The sequence below is a fragment of the Dicentrarchus labrax genome, unplaced genomic scaffold (genome assembly GCF_905237075.1).
Source record: "Dicentrarchus labrax unplaced genomic scaffold, dlabrax2021, whole genome shotgun sequence".
Classification (NCBI taxonomy): domain Eukaryota; kingdom Metazoa; phylum Chordata; class Actinopteri; family Moronidae; genus Dicentrarchus; species Dicentrarchus labrax.
This window is the reverse complement of record NW_026136703.1, coordinates 24,826,581-24,842,985: the sequence shown is the minus strand read 5'-3', so window position 1 is coordinate 24,842,985 and position 16,405 is coordinate 24,826,581. Positions and strand designations below refer to the sequence as shown.

Here is a 16,405-nt window from a genome sequence, read left to right as displayed (position 1 = left end):
GCAATAGGGCAAAGTAGTGCAAAAACAGAGAACAAATAATATCACAATAAAAATATTATTAATATTAGAAGATATAAAACTATAAATTAAAGTATATACACTATGCATTGTTTAAGTAGGATAAGGAGTGCAAAATATAAGCAGAAAATTAAAATTGACTTAAACTAAAAAACTAAACTAAAACTACTAAACTACTAAAGTGGAAATTAAATATAAATAGTGCAAAAGGCTTGTGCGTTGTAGGTAGGAGTTTTAAACCAGTCTTTGTCTGTAGGGGTTGGAGGTAAACCAAATCAAAGCAAGCACGACTGCTTAAATCCAAACCACCTGGATCCATTGAACCTTTCCACTGGATTCAATATTCATAAAGTCATTTTTATGTCTTGTTGTGTTAGTGTTTTAAATCATGTAACTACAAAAAGAGACACATTAACAAAAGATATATCCAATCATTCTCCACTTTTGGCTTCGTCTCATGTACTTGGCCGTCACTGGGTTCCTTACCAGGTTTAATATTTGTTGAAATGAAATGTTTTCAGCCTGTTTCTATCAAAGATTGGATAAATTATTACATCAGCCCTTTAGCCTGAATCATCTATTGCTGATTTCTGCTCTCAGAAAATTCACTCACCCTCTTTTTTATTTTTTTTGTGTTTTGCCAAAATGATGAGCTGATTAATTTCTTAATCCATTATTCATGTTTGGTTATGAGATGGGGAGTTTAGTCTGGCCTTCAATTCACACAGCAATATGTTCTGGCCCAGCAAGTGCAGCAGTGAGCAGGAGGAGATGAGCCTCCAACTGCATATGAGTCTGGATGCATTACAAGATCCAGTAATAAGAATCAGCGCTGGGCTGTTTTCACATTAGAAGAGGAATATATTAAGAGTGTTGGTTGAAGGGACAGTGACGTAAAATGAAGAGATTCTTGTAAAATGTCTGAATGAAGAAATCATCTTAAAACAAAACTCAAATATAACTACTGACACTTCTCACCTCATATAAAAATATCTTAATTATCAGTTTTATGCTACTTAAACACTCCTACCTCACTACAGCTTAGAGGAAAATATTGTTCTTTTACTTCACTACGTTATTTTTAGTTACAGTTAACAAATTAAGATTTTGCAAAGAATATACATGATGAGTTTATGAAATATGATGAATTATTATACATTAAACTACCACGACTGTGTGTAGAATTGTTAAAATGAGCTCCATCTTGACCAACTAAAAGATAAAAATGCTTCTTTGATATTATTGCATCAGTAACAATAATCCAATAATATAATTACTTAATAAGGAAAATGACGAGAAACATTTGGACAGAAACACTGAACACATCTAAATTTCAGTAATTAAGCAGATTCGCTGTGAGTCCTTTGAATGAAACCAGAGAAATTACTGTCCGGTACAGACATTAAGATACAAGTTATTATGTAACTGCGATACTATTAATTGTAGGTGAACGCCGGATGTATTCAGAAGTCAGAATCTTTTTTTTTTTTTGCCAAGTAGGTTTTCCGATATAAGGAATTCACCTTGAAATAAAAAATATATATAAGTAAAGATGAAATAGAGACAATAAAGAGAGACAAGATGTACAATATGACCAGTATTACCATTATTGAATGAGCAGTTTGTGCAGGAATGTACAATGTATTATGCAGTTCGAAGGAAAATGATATTTTATTGTGTTGTTATTGACTCTGTGAAGTCTCACGCAGAAAGAGTCATGTGATTGAGAGGGCAACTGAGGAAGAAGTCGTCCACTTTATATTTTAAGGCTCTTTATGATTTGGGGGCTTTTTATTTTTTATTATTATGTATTTATGTCCCACATCTCAAGTGATTTCTGCAGGTTGGATCATAAAAGAGGAAGGGAGCCTTTTTTTATGTTTTTATCAGAGGTTATGTTCTTCTCTCACAGTTATTGTTTCATTCATCTTGTAAGTCCATGTGGGCCACAAGGTCCTGCTACAACCACATTTTGAAGGTCCGTGCTGCATACATTTCAATATTCATCTTAATTTTATTTTTTACCATATTCCGCCTTCATAATCTAAAGCTCATATGAACACTGCCCATATGTTGTGAAGACTTGACGCAGCAGCAAAATTAATGCATCAATTATCTTAATTAATGGTCTCATTAGCATAAGTGTTTGTGATTGATATCATGCTGATCATGTTGGGACATTCAGGCAGATCAAGTTCCTCTTGTTGAGAACAGAATGAGCTTCATTAAACTTCTTTTATTCCTTTTTTGAGCAGAACTCATTAATCATTCATAAATTCATGTCTCAAACTGGAAATATTAATACAGTTTCTGGCATATTCCATAGTAACCATTTATCTGTGGCAGCAACAACATTTGTCAAGTCTGAAAGCACAAGTACTCTAATTATTAAAAAGGGTGCTTCAGATCTTAATAGTAGTAGTACTTCTAATAGAGTAAGCCCCATTAATGCTGCTGTTGGTGGATACAGTGCCACAGCAGCTGTATAACTGTCCCCACCCACTCAGTTTTACAGGATAATGGTCTGACAGAGCGTCAGCACACCAGCTGAAAGTGGCAGCCTGAAATGCCTCTTACTGGACCGACGTCTGGCGAGCTGCGGTGCAAGATAAAGCGTAATGCGAGGGCACACACTCGCCCACAGGCAGTTTCTGTTTTTGCTGTTGGGGGATTCAGGCTGCAGCAGCATTCAGTGTCATGTTGTGTCAGGGTGTTAACTGTGAGTCGATCCTCCTGTAGATGAGCAAATATATACATTGTTTTAAATAGAGATCTTTTTTGTTGTTTGGTTTGTTTCAACTGGATACTGAGATCTGATTGGGCATCCAATTAAACTGCCCATGTGGTGTGAAGACTACACATGGGACTATACAGCGTGATTCCAGTGGGATCAAAAGAGTATTACATTGTGTCCCCGGGGGTCAGGGCGATATGGGAAAAACAAACCTTTGCAGTAAATTAAGTAGGCAGGAATTTACATCTGTTCTTTTATCTGTTACAGCAGGGGGTCATGATATACAGTATGATTTATTTTCTCATGAAAATAACATTTAAAGCACTGGCCATTGTACTGTAGTTAGACCTGTGTGTGTGTGTGTGTGTGTGTGTGTGTGTGTGTGTGTGTGTGTGTGTGTGTGTGTGTGTGTGTGTATGTTCTCTGATGTCTAGCAGCCACAATGAGAATCAAAGACTCAGGACTGAAAGGGATGCTGGACGAGATGTGATTGGACCAGTAAACCATGTAAACAAAAGACAAGGTAGCTTCTTTTGGTAATCAGGTTTGGTTGAAATCTACTCTAGATTCAGTTTCTGTAACCTAAGTGTGATGGATCGTCTCTTAGCTTTCAGGTGACCCTATGTGGTCTTGGAGACCTGAAGACTAGCAAGAGCTGAGCCTTTTTTTACTCTGTTCATACTATGATAAGCTAAACTGTGGAAACACTCCTGAATTAGTTTAGTTTAGTTTAGTTAAAACACTGACAGGATTTTTATTTTTTTAATAAAATTTTTTAATAATTAATATTAATCATTTTATGTATAATTGTATTATAATTATGTAATAAGTTAGCTTTAAATGGTCTCCAGCTATTATGAGATATTGATTATCACATTAGCTGCAAGGGAATTGACATTTTCACTGCATATCGACGGGTAAATATAATAATTAATTATAGTAATTAGCCTACTGCAAAGTTCTGCACACATATTGGAGAGGTAAGGGGGTTAGAGAGGAGGCTTTCGGGCAATCTACCTGAGTATCCTGATGTGACTAAATGATGCCATCACTTCCACTGTTACGACTATCATAGCATTAAGTAATGATCCAGTAAAGTGAAGACAATATTCCTGCTCTTTAAATAGTTAATATGTGTGCTGTCTCGCATTAAACATAGACCACAGGAATGTGTCACTGTATATACAAAAACATTTATATGAGAACATTTTATGTAGAAAGATAAAGACTCTAAATAATGAACAATACATGTTAAAGAGCAGGTGCGCATTTAATACATCAACATTTTAGATGCTGTACCTGCTCGTACATACATTTTAGACCAGTACATGAGAGAGGGTACATGGACCTTTTTGGACCTCATGTTTGAAACACTTATTCCCTGCGAGCAGTCAGGCAGAATAATGTGAGAAATGGCTTCGGTTGTGGGTGAGTAATCAGCAGCCTGGCGAGAGGGGTCACAGCATCAGTGTATCCATCTCCACCCAGCCGATGGCCCTCGCTGTGATTTTTAACCCCGTTGTAAGTGTCACACTGAGTGCACATAACCACCACCAGCACCTCCACCAACCCCTGGCCTGAGTGACCGCGTCCACATCCAGACGGCTAATTGGCGAGGAGCTGCAGATCTCTGGGGAGCTCGTTCCAGTCGAGTCCAGCTGCCTGAGTCGCTGCTGGACGTTCGGAGAGAAAGGGGCCCTCGGGGGTGCAGAGGAAGGGATAGTCGAGATGAGATCCACTCACTCACACACTCGCAGTGACACACACACACACACACACACACACACACTGTCAGCATTTTGCGCCGGTATGTTTGACGCGTTATACGTCTATTACTCACGGTGTTGTGACAGCTGGCAGACGGCGTGGACTGCTTTTCGTCACATCTGATCTGGGTCAGCTGTCAGAAAAATGCTGAGCTGATGGTTGTGGCAGGTTTGACACAGATTTGAGTCCTGATTAGCCCAGATTTGACTTTTTTTTGTGTGTCTGTTACAGAGTGTGACTGGATCTCTTCAGGGATAAATGCTATAGAAGCACCATTATATTCCATTTGCTGCTAAAAAAAAGTTCTTAACATGATATTTTAGGTCTCACCTTGTGCTGCTGATTAAAAAGCTTTTTTAGAGTCTTATTAATATACTGAAAAACTCTCTTTATAACACTTTTGATGACGTATGACACATTTGATGCTGCCTATAATTTCAACTCTTCTTCCCCTTATTATTATCAGAACAACTGTTGCGTTGCCCAGGTGACGCTCACCAGTCTGCTCTGGGTGATTAACATGGAGAATTTATGCTGGCAGTTGATAAGTCAAGTGTCCAGGTGGCTGCAGTTGGTTTGAAACCAGTGAAGGAAAAAAGGCCAATTTGAGAGGGTCAGTGCTACAAACTCTGCAGGATTCTCAGTTATTTTTTATATTTTTGTAGTAAAATAACTATGAAATCTAATAACTATTTTATTTTAAGCACATTTTCTTCAGAATCTGTCCCCATGAACACGTGCAGAACATTTCTTCCTCAGGTAAAGGTGAGGGTATGAGTATATATACTATAGATGACAAATGTGAATAGGGTAATTAATTATATACTGTACATGAGAGAACTATGGGCTCTGTTCAGTGGGCAGGGTGCTGTGCCCAGTACACTGGGAAACTGTTTGTGATTTTGTGGCCAAGCTTGCCCTGCCAACATTTGGATTCTTTGGTGGGGCCAGAAAGAATTAATCATGCTATAGGAGGGCATGTTAGAGGCTGAGACAATCGTTCATCATCATCACGTTTGCTGCTTTCATCCCCTTTAAACACAGAACTCTTCCCATTGCGATGCACAAAAATGCGAATATATTCATGGATTGATACAGTTTCGAAAGAACCAATGAATCAAAAGCAAACCAGTCAAAAAACTTAGATAGATAGCTTATTACTAAAAGGAGGAGGAAAGTGGCGTCTGTCGTAGACAATACTCCAAAACCAAAGAGCACACGGTAAGTGGCAACCTCGATGGCTGCAAATCAAACAAAACTGCAGTTCCTCGAGCAGCCACTAGAGGCAGGCTCCAGCAGGGAGTCAGTCTCCATAAGGCCCCATATTAAAATGCCCAACTCTACAGCAGAAATAAACATGTTTACAGCCTTTTGGTCTCTAGAGCTAATTTACCCGTACTTGACAACTGTATTGGGGGTGAATTTTTATATACCTCACCTGCTTAAATTATATTAAGGTTAAGGTTATACATAATTAAGGGCGTGGCTGCTTTGAGTGACAGGTGGGTGCTGTCACAGGCGGCTGTTTTCACTAACCAGGCTTCATTCAACCCGCCTCAGCTCCTCCTCTTTACCCAGTCAGGACTTTACTGACTAAACTTTACTGTAAATATGCTAGAATTAGCCAAGAGGCTAGTTTTCATCTGCAGTCACTGGCCAGGTGTAAAGTTGGCTGCCTAAAGTCAATAAAAAGTCAAGAACCAAGTTTAAAACAATAAGAATTTGCCTGCTGATGTGATTTTATATTAATATTTACTATCTTATTTATTTACTCATAGTCAGATTTGTGCCAAGAATGATTTTATTTGTATAAGAAGTTGAAGTTGTAATTACTATGAGCAGCAGAAGTTGAACAGAATAAATAAGAAAATATCTATCAAACTTCATTAACTGAAAACTCGACCTGTTACAGCACACACTGATCGACAGGAAGAAACTGTACCAATGTGACTCAACTTTAAATGTCAATTGAGTTTATGATGAAAGTGCAGAAGGAACGGTTCTCCTGATCTCTTTTTCTCACAGCGGTGTTTACTGGGACTGAAACTTCCAGCAGTTAAACTAAATGAATGAATCCAGTCATTGGACAGTCTACCTCCTGTAATGCACTATAATGCTCTTCTTTCACATGGCACCATCTGCCTTTTTGTTCTCAGTCATACCACACTTTTCTTTTTGAATTATGTTACAGTTCAGTCTCAGCATTCATTAACAGTCGAGGGAGCAAACTCGCTCTGCTGTGAGTCAAACTCTCAAAAAGGATTTTTTCTTTCTCCTCATCTCTGCCATGTTTTCTCCCTTTCATTCTGCTCGGATTATGTCGGATCTGAATCTGATGAAATAGCTGTACCTGTTACTTGCCGCTTGGCATCAGCATCTGATGGTGTACATGGTGAATTCAGCAGCTCTGGTTGCTAAGGGCTTCGCCAGGTAAAGCTGTTGCTAAGGACAGAAAATGTGTGTGCTTTTTGCAAAGATGCAGATGGTTTATGTTGACTGAGTTACGGTCAACGTATGTCCACATAGCTAATCAGTACCATTCATTAATAAACTGCCTACTTCCACCCTTTCTCCTAATATTCTAACATTACACAAACTAAGTTGGCAATCAATATGATGTGACTTGCTCTCTCAATTAGCACAGCCTAGCCACTGTACCTTACCTGCTACTGTCTGCATGTCTTCTTCTTGTAGCTGTCACAATAGGTGAGAACAAATATGTTGTTGAGGTATAAATCAGAATCTTGTGTTTTCGTTACCTTAGAATGAGCTTTTCTTTATCTATAGACTCTGCGGGTCCTCTTCTACGGATACCTCCATGAGGAACCACCATGTTTCTACAGTAGCCCAGAACAGACAAACCAAACAATGACTGTAGTTTCTCCATCGTGCGTGGAAGTGAAAGGGGAAGTGAGGGAGTTGCAGTCTGTATCTACACCCCTGGATGCCATTGGACTTTAAAAGAATTCATGAATGAATAAAATAGTTTAAATGTGTACATTTTTTATAATCTGTAATAAATTCTTTAAGACTTCCCTTGTTAGTTTTACCTGAGGTGTCACCTTGATTAATAACTGAATCTTTTCTCTTTGCTCCATCAAACTCTGATCTTCCCTCTCCTGTTTGCTGCGTCCTCAGGTAAAGGCGACGTGTTTGGTGACGTCTTTTGGAAAGAAACCACGCTGGCGCATGCGTGTGCCAACGTCAGAGCGCTAACGTACTGCGACCTCCACGTCATCAAGAGGGAAGCCTTGCTCAAGGTGCTGGAGTTTTACACCGCCTTCGCCAACTCCTTCTCCCGAAACCTCATCCTCACCTGCAACCTGCGCAAGCGGGTAAGACGTAACCCTGCTCACATACAGAGCAGACACACACAGACCTAAATATTACACTGTAAGTCCGACATTACCTTCTTGTGAGTTGTTTTCTGTGTGGGAAGATTCGATTTTTACTCCAACCAATTACTAATGGCTGACTCGTCAAGCAGGTCTCGCATCATCTTCAGTTAAGTGTAAACCCACCCTGACGTTACCCACTGGTTTGTGGAGTCCCGTTCTGAAGCCTCGAGTTTGGCATTATGGCCGTCACAGTCTCGTTTTTTGCAACAAGTGCGTTGAGCTGGTGGGTGACCTACTGTGAGTTGGGTGGTGCTTGGATTTTGGCTCTTTTTTCAAGCAGGAAAAACAACAAACTTTTCCATATTATAGCTAAACAGTACATTAAAATATGTTTTTGAAAACAGTGAGAAATAGGATGTCAATCACGAGGTAGCCACGCCCTAAAGCATGCCCTGTTTTACTGCCTATTTTACTCTAAATGGGACCATAATTTACTAAATGAACATCATGTTATATGGAAGACGTCTTGAAACCAGTGATTGAGACCATAAACTCATTTTGAAATTGTTCACTGAGCTCATTAAATCATATCATCATAACATCATAAATCAAGTGAGACATCAGCTCATTTCTCCATTAGGTTGAATACAATTGCACTTCTTTTTGGAGCCAATGAAGTGGCTTCACTTTTCAGACCCAGAAGCTCTGTCGACTCTTCATATACGGTCTTATTCTAAGTTAGCCCATGTACCATTAGCTTCAGTTAGCTTTAGCTTATACAATACAGCTATACTGTATTGTAAACTACTGGGTGTCTACCATAGACTGTATAATTAAAAATGGACGTCACCCAGAGGTTTCTGAAGAGTCGCTGGGAAGCTCATTGTGGTCGGCTCTGGCTGTTACCATCCTGGCAGCCCTGACTCCGCCTGCTCCTGGGTAATCCAACAATAGGCAAAGAGGGGGAGCTGAGACGGGCCGAAAGAAGCCAGGTTACTGAAAACATAGAGACAATGATCAACACAGATCCACCAACAAAAATCCATTAAGAAATCCAATTACCAACAGTGGGAAAATTTAAACAGTGAGAGTCTGGAGTTGAAGCCAAACTAAAGCTTGTGCCCATAGAGCACATTTAAAGCACAGGGCTGGCTCCTTCAGGCAATAATAGATATCTGCAGCCTGCATTCGGATAATTTCCTTTAGCCAACAGCAATCTATGTTTGTTTCATTTAAATTAATATCCATTGTTACTCAGGATGGAACCAGGGTCAAATCAATGTCCATTTTGGATCTTCCCCATGTTTGAATGAGGACACACACACCTGATCACTGTTCTCCAGGTACATGTGGAATATGCATGCATACGCTCACACACAGACCTACACCGAGGGCCAGATAGTTGAAATACATGTATATGGCTATCAATAAATTATATTCTATAAACTATGAACTTAAGAAACACACAAACAAACAGAAAATGAAAACTGCCGCTCGGAGCGAAGAGACTGCCTGCTAGGACGACGTCAGAACCGGCTAAAGGGCACGGCACATAATGAGGCAACCGGTAGCGCATCTATAATTTATTATGTTTGAGGCACGCTGAGAAAAAGACCTATTGAGCTGAGAGAATATGAAGTATAAAAAACAACTTAAGGACAAGTAAACAACAACAGACTTGTTATGAGAGAAATAGCAGAAGAGAGGATGAATGACGGAAAGGAAGAAAATACGAGTGCAACGTCAGGGTCAGATGGGCTTCCTCTGAGTGTGTTTGTGTGCTCAAGACTTTACTTCTATACTCTACTGTTCTCACAAAGGTAGAGAGAGCACAAACATCCGTAATAAGCTAAAGTACTAGCTTCTCCTCACTTGTTTCAACCCCTCAATCCCTGATTTTCCCTCTTAGATTTCCCATCAGACATCTCAGTCTAGTCTAATAAAGGCTGGTTCTTCTTCTCATAAACATTGTTAGGTGACTGACAGCTGAAGGCTTGGATGGACGTTTAACTCCTCTGGTTTAATCAAAAAATACCAGGTTCTTTAATAATAAATGCAAGGTACAAGAAGCCTGTGGACATTCAGTAAGAAACATCTAATTATAGAGCGTAATATTGTGTAGAAACCCGGTAAAACATTCAGTTTACTTTGGCTTAATTTTGGATAAATTCAGCAACTATGGAGGAAAGTTTTTAGTTTTTTCTCCACAGCTTTGATTTATTCCTCCGACGGGCTACAGCGACTGAAATCAGGAAAACTGTGCTACTCTATAAAGAGCCATCCATCATACCAAATGTGTAAAATAAAATAAATTGTGTAGAATTCATAAGCATTAATTTCCTTAAAAAAGTGTGAACCTATCGTGGCGTCACCCATTGGTTTCTGGAGTATCGTTTTGACTCACTGGCTGCGCAATTTCGACCATATCAGGAAACAATGGCGGCTCGCCTGCTCACACAGGATCTGGTATTCCAGATAAACAGTAAAATATGTTTGTGAACAGATTTGAGGAGAGAAATAGTCAACGCAGTAACAGAATCTGTATAATATATCTGTATAATATATATATTTTTAGAATGCAGGTGTAAGACACTACCGCGTCAGCTTCAGTTTGCAGACCTGCAGTCCATCATGTATACTGTGAATAAATATGAATTAATTGTTTATTCGTTTAAACTTTATCCTTTATATATGTGTAACTGTAACAAATGTCCAACTGACTGTTGTGGACTTACTGGCCTAATTCTTTCCGGGAACCTTTCAATGAGTTTACACTTTAATTAACATTTCAGCTCCTTTCTATGAAATTGTTGGAAAGTAGGAAGCATCACTAGTTTTTGACTGATATGCTATATGCTGTCTAATTGTTACAGGAGCTCTCTGTAAGAGAAATAACTCACAGTAACGGATGAAACTTTAGCTTTATTTCTGCTTTACAGACCAGAGATGGTAGAACGTTTGTCTTTGATTTGCATGTTTTGCTTGACTTGAGATATGATTGACTTCAGGTTCAATTAAAAGATTTATTTTGGAAAACAATACTTCTAAATTAGAAAGGACACGGCGATCATTTTCATTGAGTCCCCAGCGTGTGATTTGTGCTGATTACACAGCAGCCGTTTATGTACAAATCTGCTAAGTGAGGCTCTAAAATGAGTTAAAAAGTAAAACTGTCATTACAATGAGATAATGGCTCTTGTTTTAAACACAATCTCCCTCAATCGCCAGTTGGCAACTCCACATGCTTTGAAAGAAAGTGTCTTGATTCATGAACACGCCTTTAAACAAGCTCAGCCGTGCTGGGAACAAGTTGTGGAAACGGTCTCACATCTTTTGGCAGACACACTAAACTGAGTTAATTGTTAAGATGGACACTTTTTCTGCTGTGTGCAGCAGGAACCTGACCCGGTGGTATACCCTCATGTAAACACAGAACAGAAATAGCGATGTGGGCAGAGCTCTTTCTCCTCATCACAGTTAGCTCTTTTGTTCCCGGGGTGCGTGACAGCTGCTAGCACGCCGCCATGATGAAGATAAACAACTTCTAGCGGGAGCTCAGACGTGGCCTGTGGGACCTCGAGGAGACCAGAATGTGTGTCAGCCCTAACTCGCCCTGTCACTCATGCAATAATGGCTGGCCACCAATCTGCCTCCGTAAGCACTTTCCTCTCTCTCTGCAGCTGGTTCTCAGTCTCTCTGACCCGCTCTGACTCCGTGGTAGATTGCTTGTTTGGATTTGAGCTTTTACTAATCAGCCTTTTCAAGCTGCATGTTGGCCGGCGCTCGTTAGGCAAAAGGCAGTAGTTCTTTCCCTTTTTTGTCCGATGTATCCTCACAACCTTATCAGATCAGGTTCAAGTCCCTCTTCATTAGTTTACATAGATGGGGCTGGCTTAATGAATGTGTTACTGTAAGTATTTCACTGCAGAGCACATACAGTGACTTTGGTGGTTCAGTGGCTGCATATGTGAGTCTATACAAGACAAACTGATCATCTAGTAGTGATTTTTACCTCTGGCAAGGACGTTGTGTTCTCGGTACTGTATGTTTGTTTGTCTGTCAGCAGGATTACAGAACAACTACTGGTAAAGCATGGGCCAAGGAAGAGCCCATTCAATTTTAAAGCAGATCCGAATCACAAGGCGGATTCAGGAACTGTTTTTCTCATTGTGGTCAACTGTAACACTGGTGTCCTCAAACATCACTCTAGTGTGTAGGAGAAAGTATGGTGGCCACGAAACTTGTGAACCGACCCTCTATAGAGCCAGTGTTTGGTTTGTCCGTTCTGGGTTACTGTAGAAACATGGCGGGCTCCATTGAAGGCAACCGGCAGCATCTGTAGATAAAAACAGCTCATTCTAAGGTAATGAGAACACAACAACTCTTATATTCAGGTGATTTTACACTAATGAAAACATACCTGTGAATATTATATTACATTTCTGACAATAGATTCTCCTGAATGTTACACACTGGACCTTTTAATGAAGCGGATTGTGGGAATGCATTGAGATGCGTATCGCATCGGCCTCAGTGATGGAGATGCAAATCCAGTTTGATTTCTGATTTTCTGATTTTGTAATTAAAGTGACCAGTGTGCAGATTTTCATTCATAGAAGAATGTACAATTGGCCTCGGTGGAGGTTGGTGCTATCTGAGTTAACCCTATAGTTTTTTCAGTTGGTTAATTCTGTGTTCACCTTTAGAGTGGCAGAAACTGGAGATACGCATTACCTGTAGTTTTGTGTTACATTGGCACAGCTTACTTGGGTTGGTGGGAAACTCCAATTAAGCTGTGAGTAAAATCTCAATTACAGCAAAATATATCGGTCTGCAGGAAGCAGTTCAGTGTGTTTTTTTATCAAACCGTGTGCCTTTCAGGTAAAAGGTACCACCAGGACACTTTTCCATCAGGTCTAAATGGAAGCTGTTTGTGAAGCTCTTCACTGCTGCGTTGGTGTCATATTGATATTGTGTCCAAAGAGTGTTTCATGTTCAAAAACTGTAGTTTTTAGAATTCCTCAGCAAGATCAAAAAAGGTAAAACTAATGCTGTTTTGTCTTTTGTTGGATTTTTAAAATAAATAATTTAATAAAAGGACAAACATTTTTCAAACTGACATGCACCCTCCAAAAAGTACAGAACAATAATCCAGTGCAGGTGTATAATTTGTATTTGTATTGTGTTCTTCGTACCAGCTCAGCTTTTCTGCACGTTTGAACACATAGTGAAAAATTACTGAAGCATATTGTAAATGTATAAATTATCCACATTCAGTGAGACTATTGTGTGCTTTCTGTGCCTCTGCGGTGGAGCAGAGCAACAGCAACACAATTACATGTGTAACTACTGTAAACACCACAGTTACAGCACACAGTGTTGTTCACGTACTTAAACGTAGATGTTGTAACACATAGACACGGTTGTTTATGTCAGTCACACCAGTCCAGTCTAGACATTCAGCCAGCAGCTCGATACTGCTGAGTGATCACAGCCAAGTCTGCAGTTTAACTCTCAGTGGACACATTGGGATGCAAAAAGGCTGTGAAGCAAAACTGGATAATAAATATTTGGTGATATTTACAGCTGCTCCACTCCTTGAAGACAGGTTCTTCTGTCCAGCTTCTTGTAGCAGACTGAAATATAGAGACCACGAACAAAAAGAGATGTAGTCCTTAAAGTATCTGTAGTGGAACTGAATGAATCCTGAGTTACAGAATTTCTCCTCATTGGCTCCTCATTTGACCACTGTGTTAACTAATACATGATCACAATCAATGCAAAGATACAGTATGTTACAATCAGAAACTTTTGGCTCTACATGCATACAGCTTGTTATTAATGATCGAATTCCAATTTATTGTTGTGGGCAATTGTTAATTATACGTTCAACACTTTCTGACTCAAATGCTCCAGTGGAGTTCACTACAGATTGGTTGCATCTAAAAACTTGATGAAGAGACTTTGACACTTTATTCACTAGTTCTTGCTGCTATATATCTCTGGCTCCTTATTTCGACCCTACTCTGCCATATAAATGATTTGAACCTACCTGAGCCTGATGTGAAATAAACAGCATTATCATCAACAGGGTTTCCTGCAGCGTGTTATAGTTGAGGCACCCTACCTCGACTGGAATAAAGAGCACCACCACTAAGAAGAACTTATTACACTTTAATGAAATATATTACGCTTCGGGGAAAATGAAAAGAGGCACTACATCACACAACAGCGTCATATATTTAGATAGGCGAGGTAGGTAGAGCTTTATTTATCCCCGAGGGGAAATTTCAGTCTCACAGCAGAGATATGTGGGGAGTAATAAATGAATGATAAATAAGGTATAAATAAGGAATACAATAAAAAAAGAATATAAATACTAAGAATAAAAATATGTAGGATTAGATTACAGTACATGAGAGGTGACCATCAGGCTGTGGCCTCAGAAAACAGTTGGAGCGACGACGAGACCATTCCTCAAATGAATACAAGACAAACAAAAATACTTTATTCTCCTTGTATTCGCATAGTGGATGGAAACTCACGTTAATTTGCACTTGCTTTTGGAGATTTTCTGAAAAGTGGGTTAAAATGTGCACTATATTTGGATGGAAACTTGACGAGTGTGAACACGGACTAACCTTAGCTCTGACAGGTCCTGTCATGCAGCACAGATAGAAGAAATATGCTATTTTCTACTGGAGAAGAAGTGTTGAGGAATTCTAGTCATCATTTGTGTCAGTCTCTGGACACTCTTACTCTAAAGCTTGAATTTGACTCTTTACACCACAGAATTTGATTAAGTCAACAGAAAGTATCGGGGGGGGTTAACAGAGAGTCCTCCTCTTCACAAGCATCACATTGGTCTTTGTGGCAGATGTAGTGGAGAGGTAAATATAGAGAAGAGATGCAACAGCACAGCATGAGCCAAAGTGTGACCATCGTAGTACACCAAACCTCCAGTCACCAGAGCTCTTATTACGTAAGTACTCTATAAGTGTGACTCTTCTTCTTTTTACTACTTCCCCAAGGCTGTTAACTGCCTCTTCACCTGTCTGAAAGAGATATATTACCTTTAGAAAAAACTGCAGATCTGCTGATTCACTGACTCGATCCTTAACGCCCCACCCCAACGCTGCAGCTTCCTCTTTGTTGGGAGAAATTTCACTCTCATTGCCGAGGAAATGCTAATGGCTATTCATCACAGTCAGAATCACTTAATTCGCCAAGTTCAGTAAATGTGCACAAATTTGTTTGTAATTTGAGTGCAGGGGAGTAATGAGAGTTTCACAGCAGAGCACACAGTTTGTGATCCTAATGATGATCCCTCAGACCACCAATTGTGCACCCTCAAGAGACTCTTTAGCTTCATTCAGCTCATAGTTTTGAGTAGCACATTTACTGTGTGATTCAGTCTCTCTCAGTGCATTCAGGTAGCTGTTTCCAGCAAACAAGCCCTGATAAACACATTGTACACATGAAGGAGGGGTAAAAAATTGCTTGGAGGTCATGAATACCCGTTATATGAACCGGATTCACACAGTTTGAAGTTTCAAGAGTTGTTTTTCAGTCTAATCTGAGCATACAGACAGCTATCTCCAATGTACATGGTGGATAAACATCCATAAATGTTCTCCTTGTAATCATCATGTTTGGACTTTTTCTTCAGTACCAAAGTAATCCAGTGAGGGTTGTCTGTAAATCCATGGTTACAGTGCAAACAAGAATAGTGCAGCACGACTGATGCCGGAGCAAAGTTGCCAAAATGTCAACAAAAGGAAGAAACACAAACAAAAAAACAAGGCAACCTCTAACTTGTCTCCATGGGAACGTTAGCTTTCCTGTCTGTATCACCCAAAACATGATGGGAACCTTGGGGAAAAAATAGTTTCAACCCATAAAAAAAAGGAGAGACAGAATCCATGAAAACAAACTGTTTATATTATTTTTGTTTTAGAGTATGACAGCGTTTCTGAGTCGCCCAACTTACTGTCGACCTTCAGGGCAGCATGTAGGAGCACTGTTCCTCATGTTCCTCACCTCATGTTTCCATTTCTATACATTTATTTTATGTTGTATAGATTTTGTCCAAGGCCTGTTGAAGAAAATTTAAAGTCTTAAATTGTCAGTACATCCTTGGACTCAGTGTCACGCTGATAAAACCCTGACTATTTCCTACTTGGCAAGTAATTAGATTCTGATTCCACAAGCCAACCTGCAGTGCCAGCAGAGAGTGACTGCAGACAAACGGATCTGAGTCCACAGCAGGAGGACTCTGGCTGCAGTTAACTCGCCGTGTTTCATCTTTTGGATTTTCATCCTTGTTCTGCAGAGTTTTAGAAACCTAAAAACAAGTAAACAAAGGCTCATAACTGTGTTTTTTGGACGAGTTTGTTAAAGGCATCCGCTCTGTTTTTTTCGGAACAGCTTGTGTGCTGGGAGGGACAGACTTCGGGGCTAAAGCCTGCAGACCTGGAGGCTTTTACCAGCCCTCTATTGGATTATTCATGTGACGGACAATAAAGGCGGGTGGGCGTAGAGGCTGTGT

General features: G+C 39.8%; 1 protein-coding gene across 1 annotated transcript in view; it reads left to right on the top strand.

Moving 5' to 3' along the window:
• kcnh5b (potassium voltage-gated channel, subfamily H (eag-related), member 5b) overlaps positions 1–16,405 on the top strand; it is a 151,146-nt gene that overhangs the window by 103,821 nt on the left and 30,920 nt on the right. Inside the window, exon 12 of the mRNA XM_051387668.1 lies at positions 7,658–7,854. Coding sequence (XP_051243628.1) covers positions 7,658–7,854 — 197 coding nt within the window. The remainder of the gene's footprint in view (positions 1–7,657; positions 7,855–16,405) is intronic.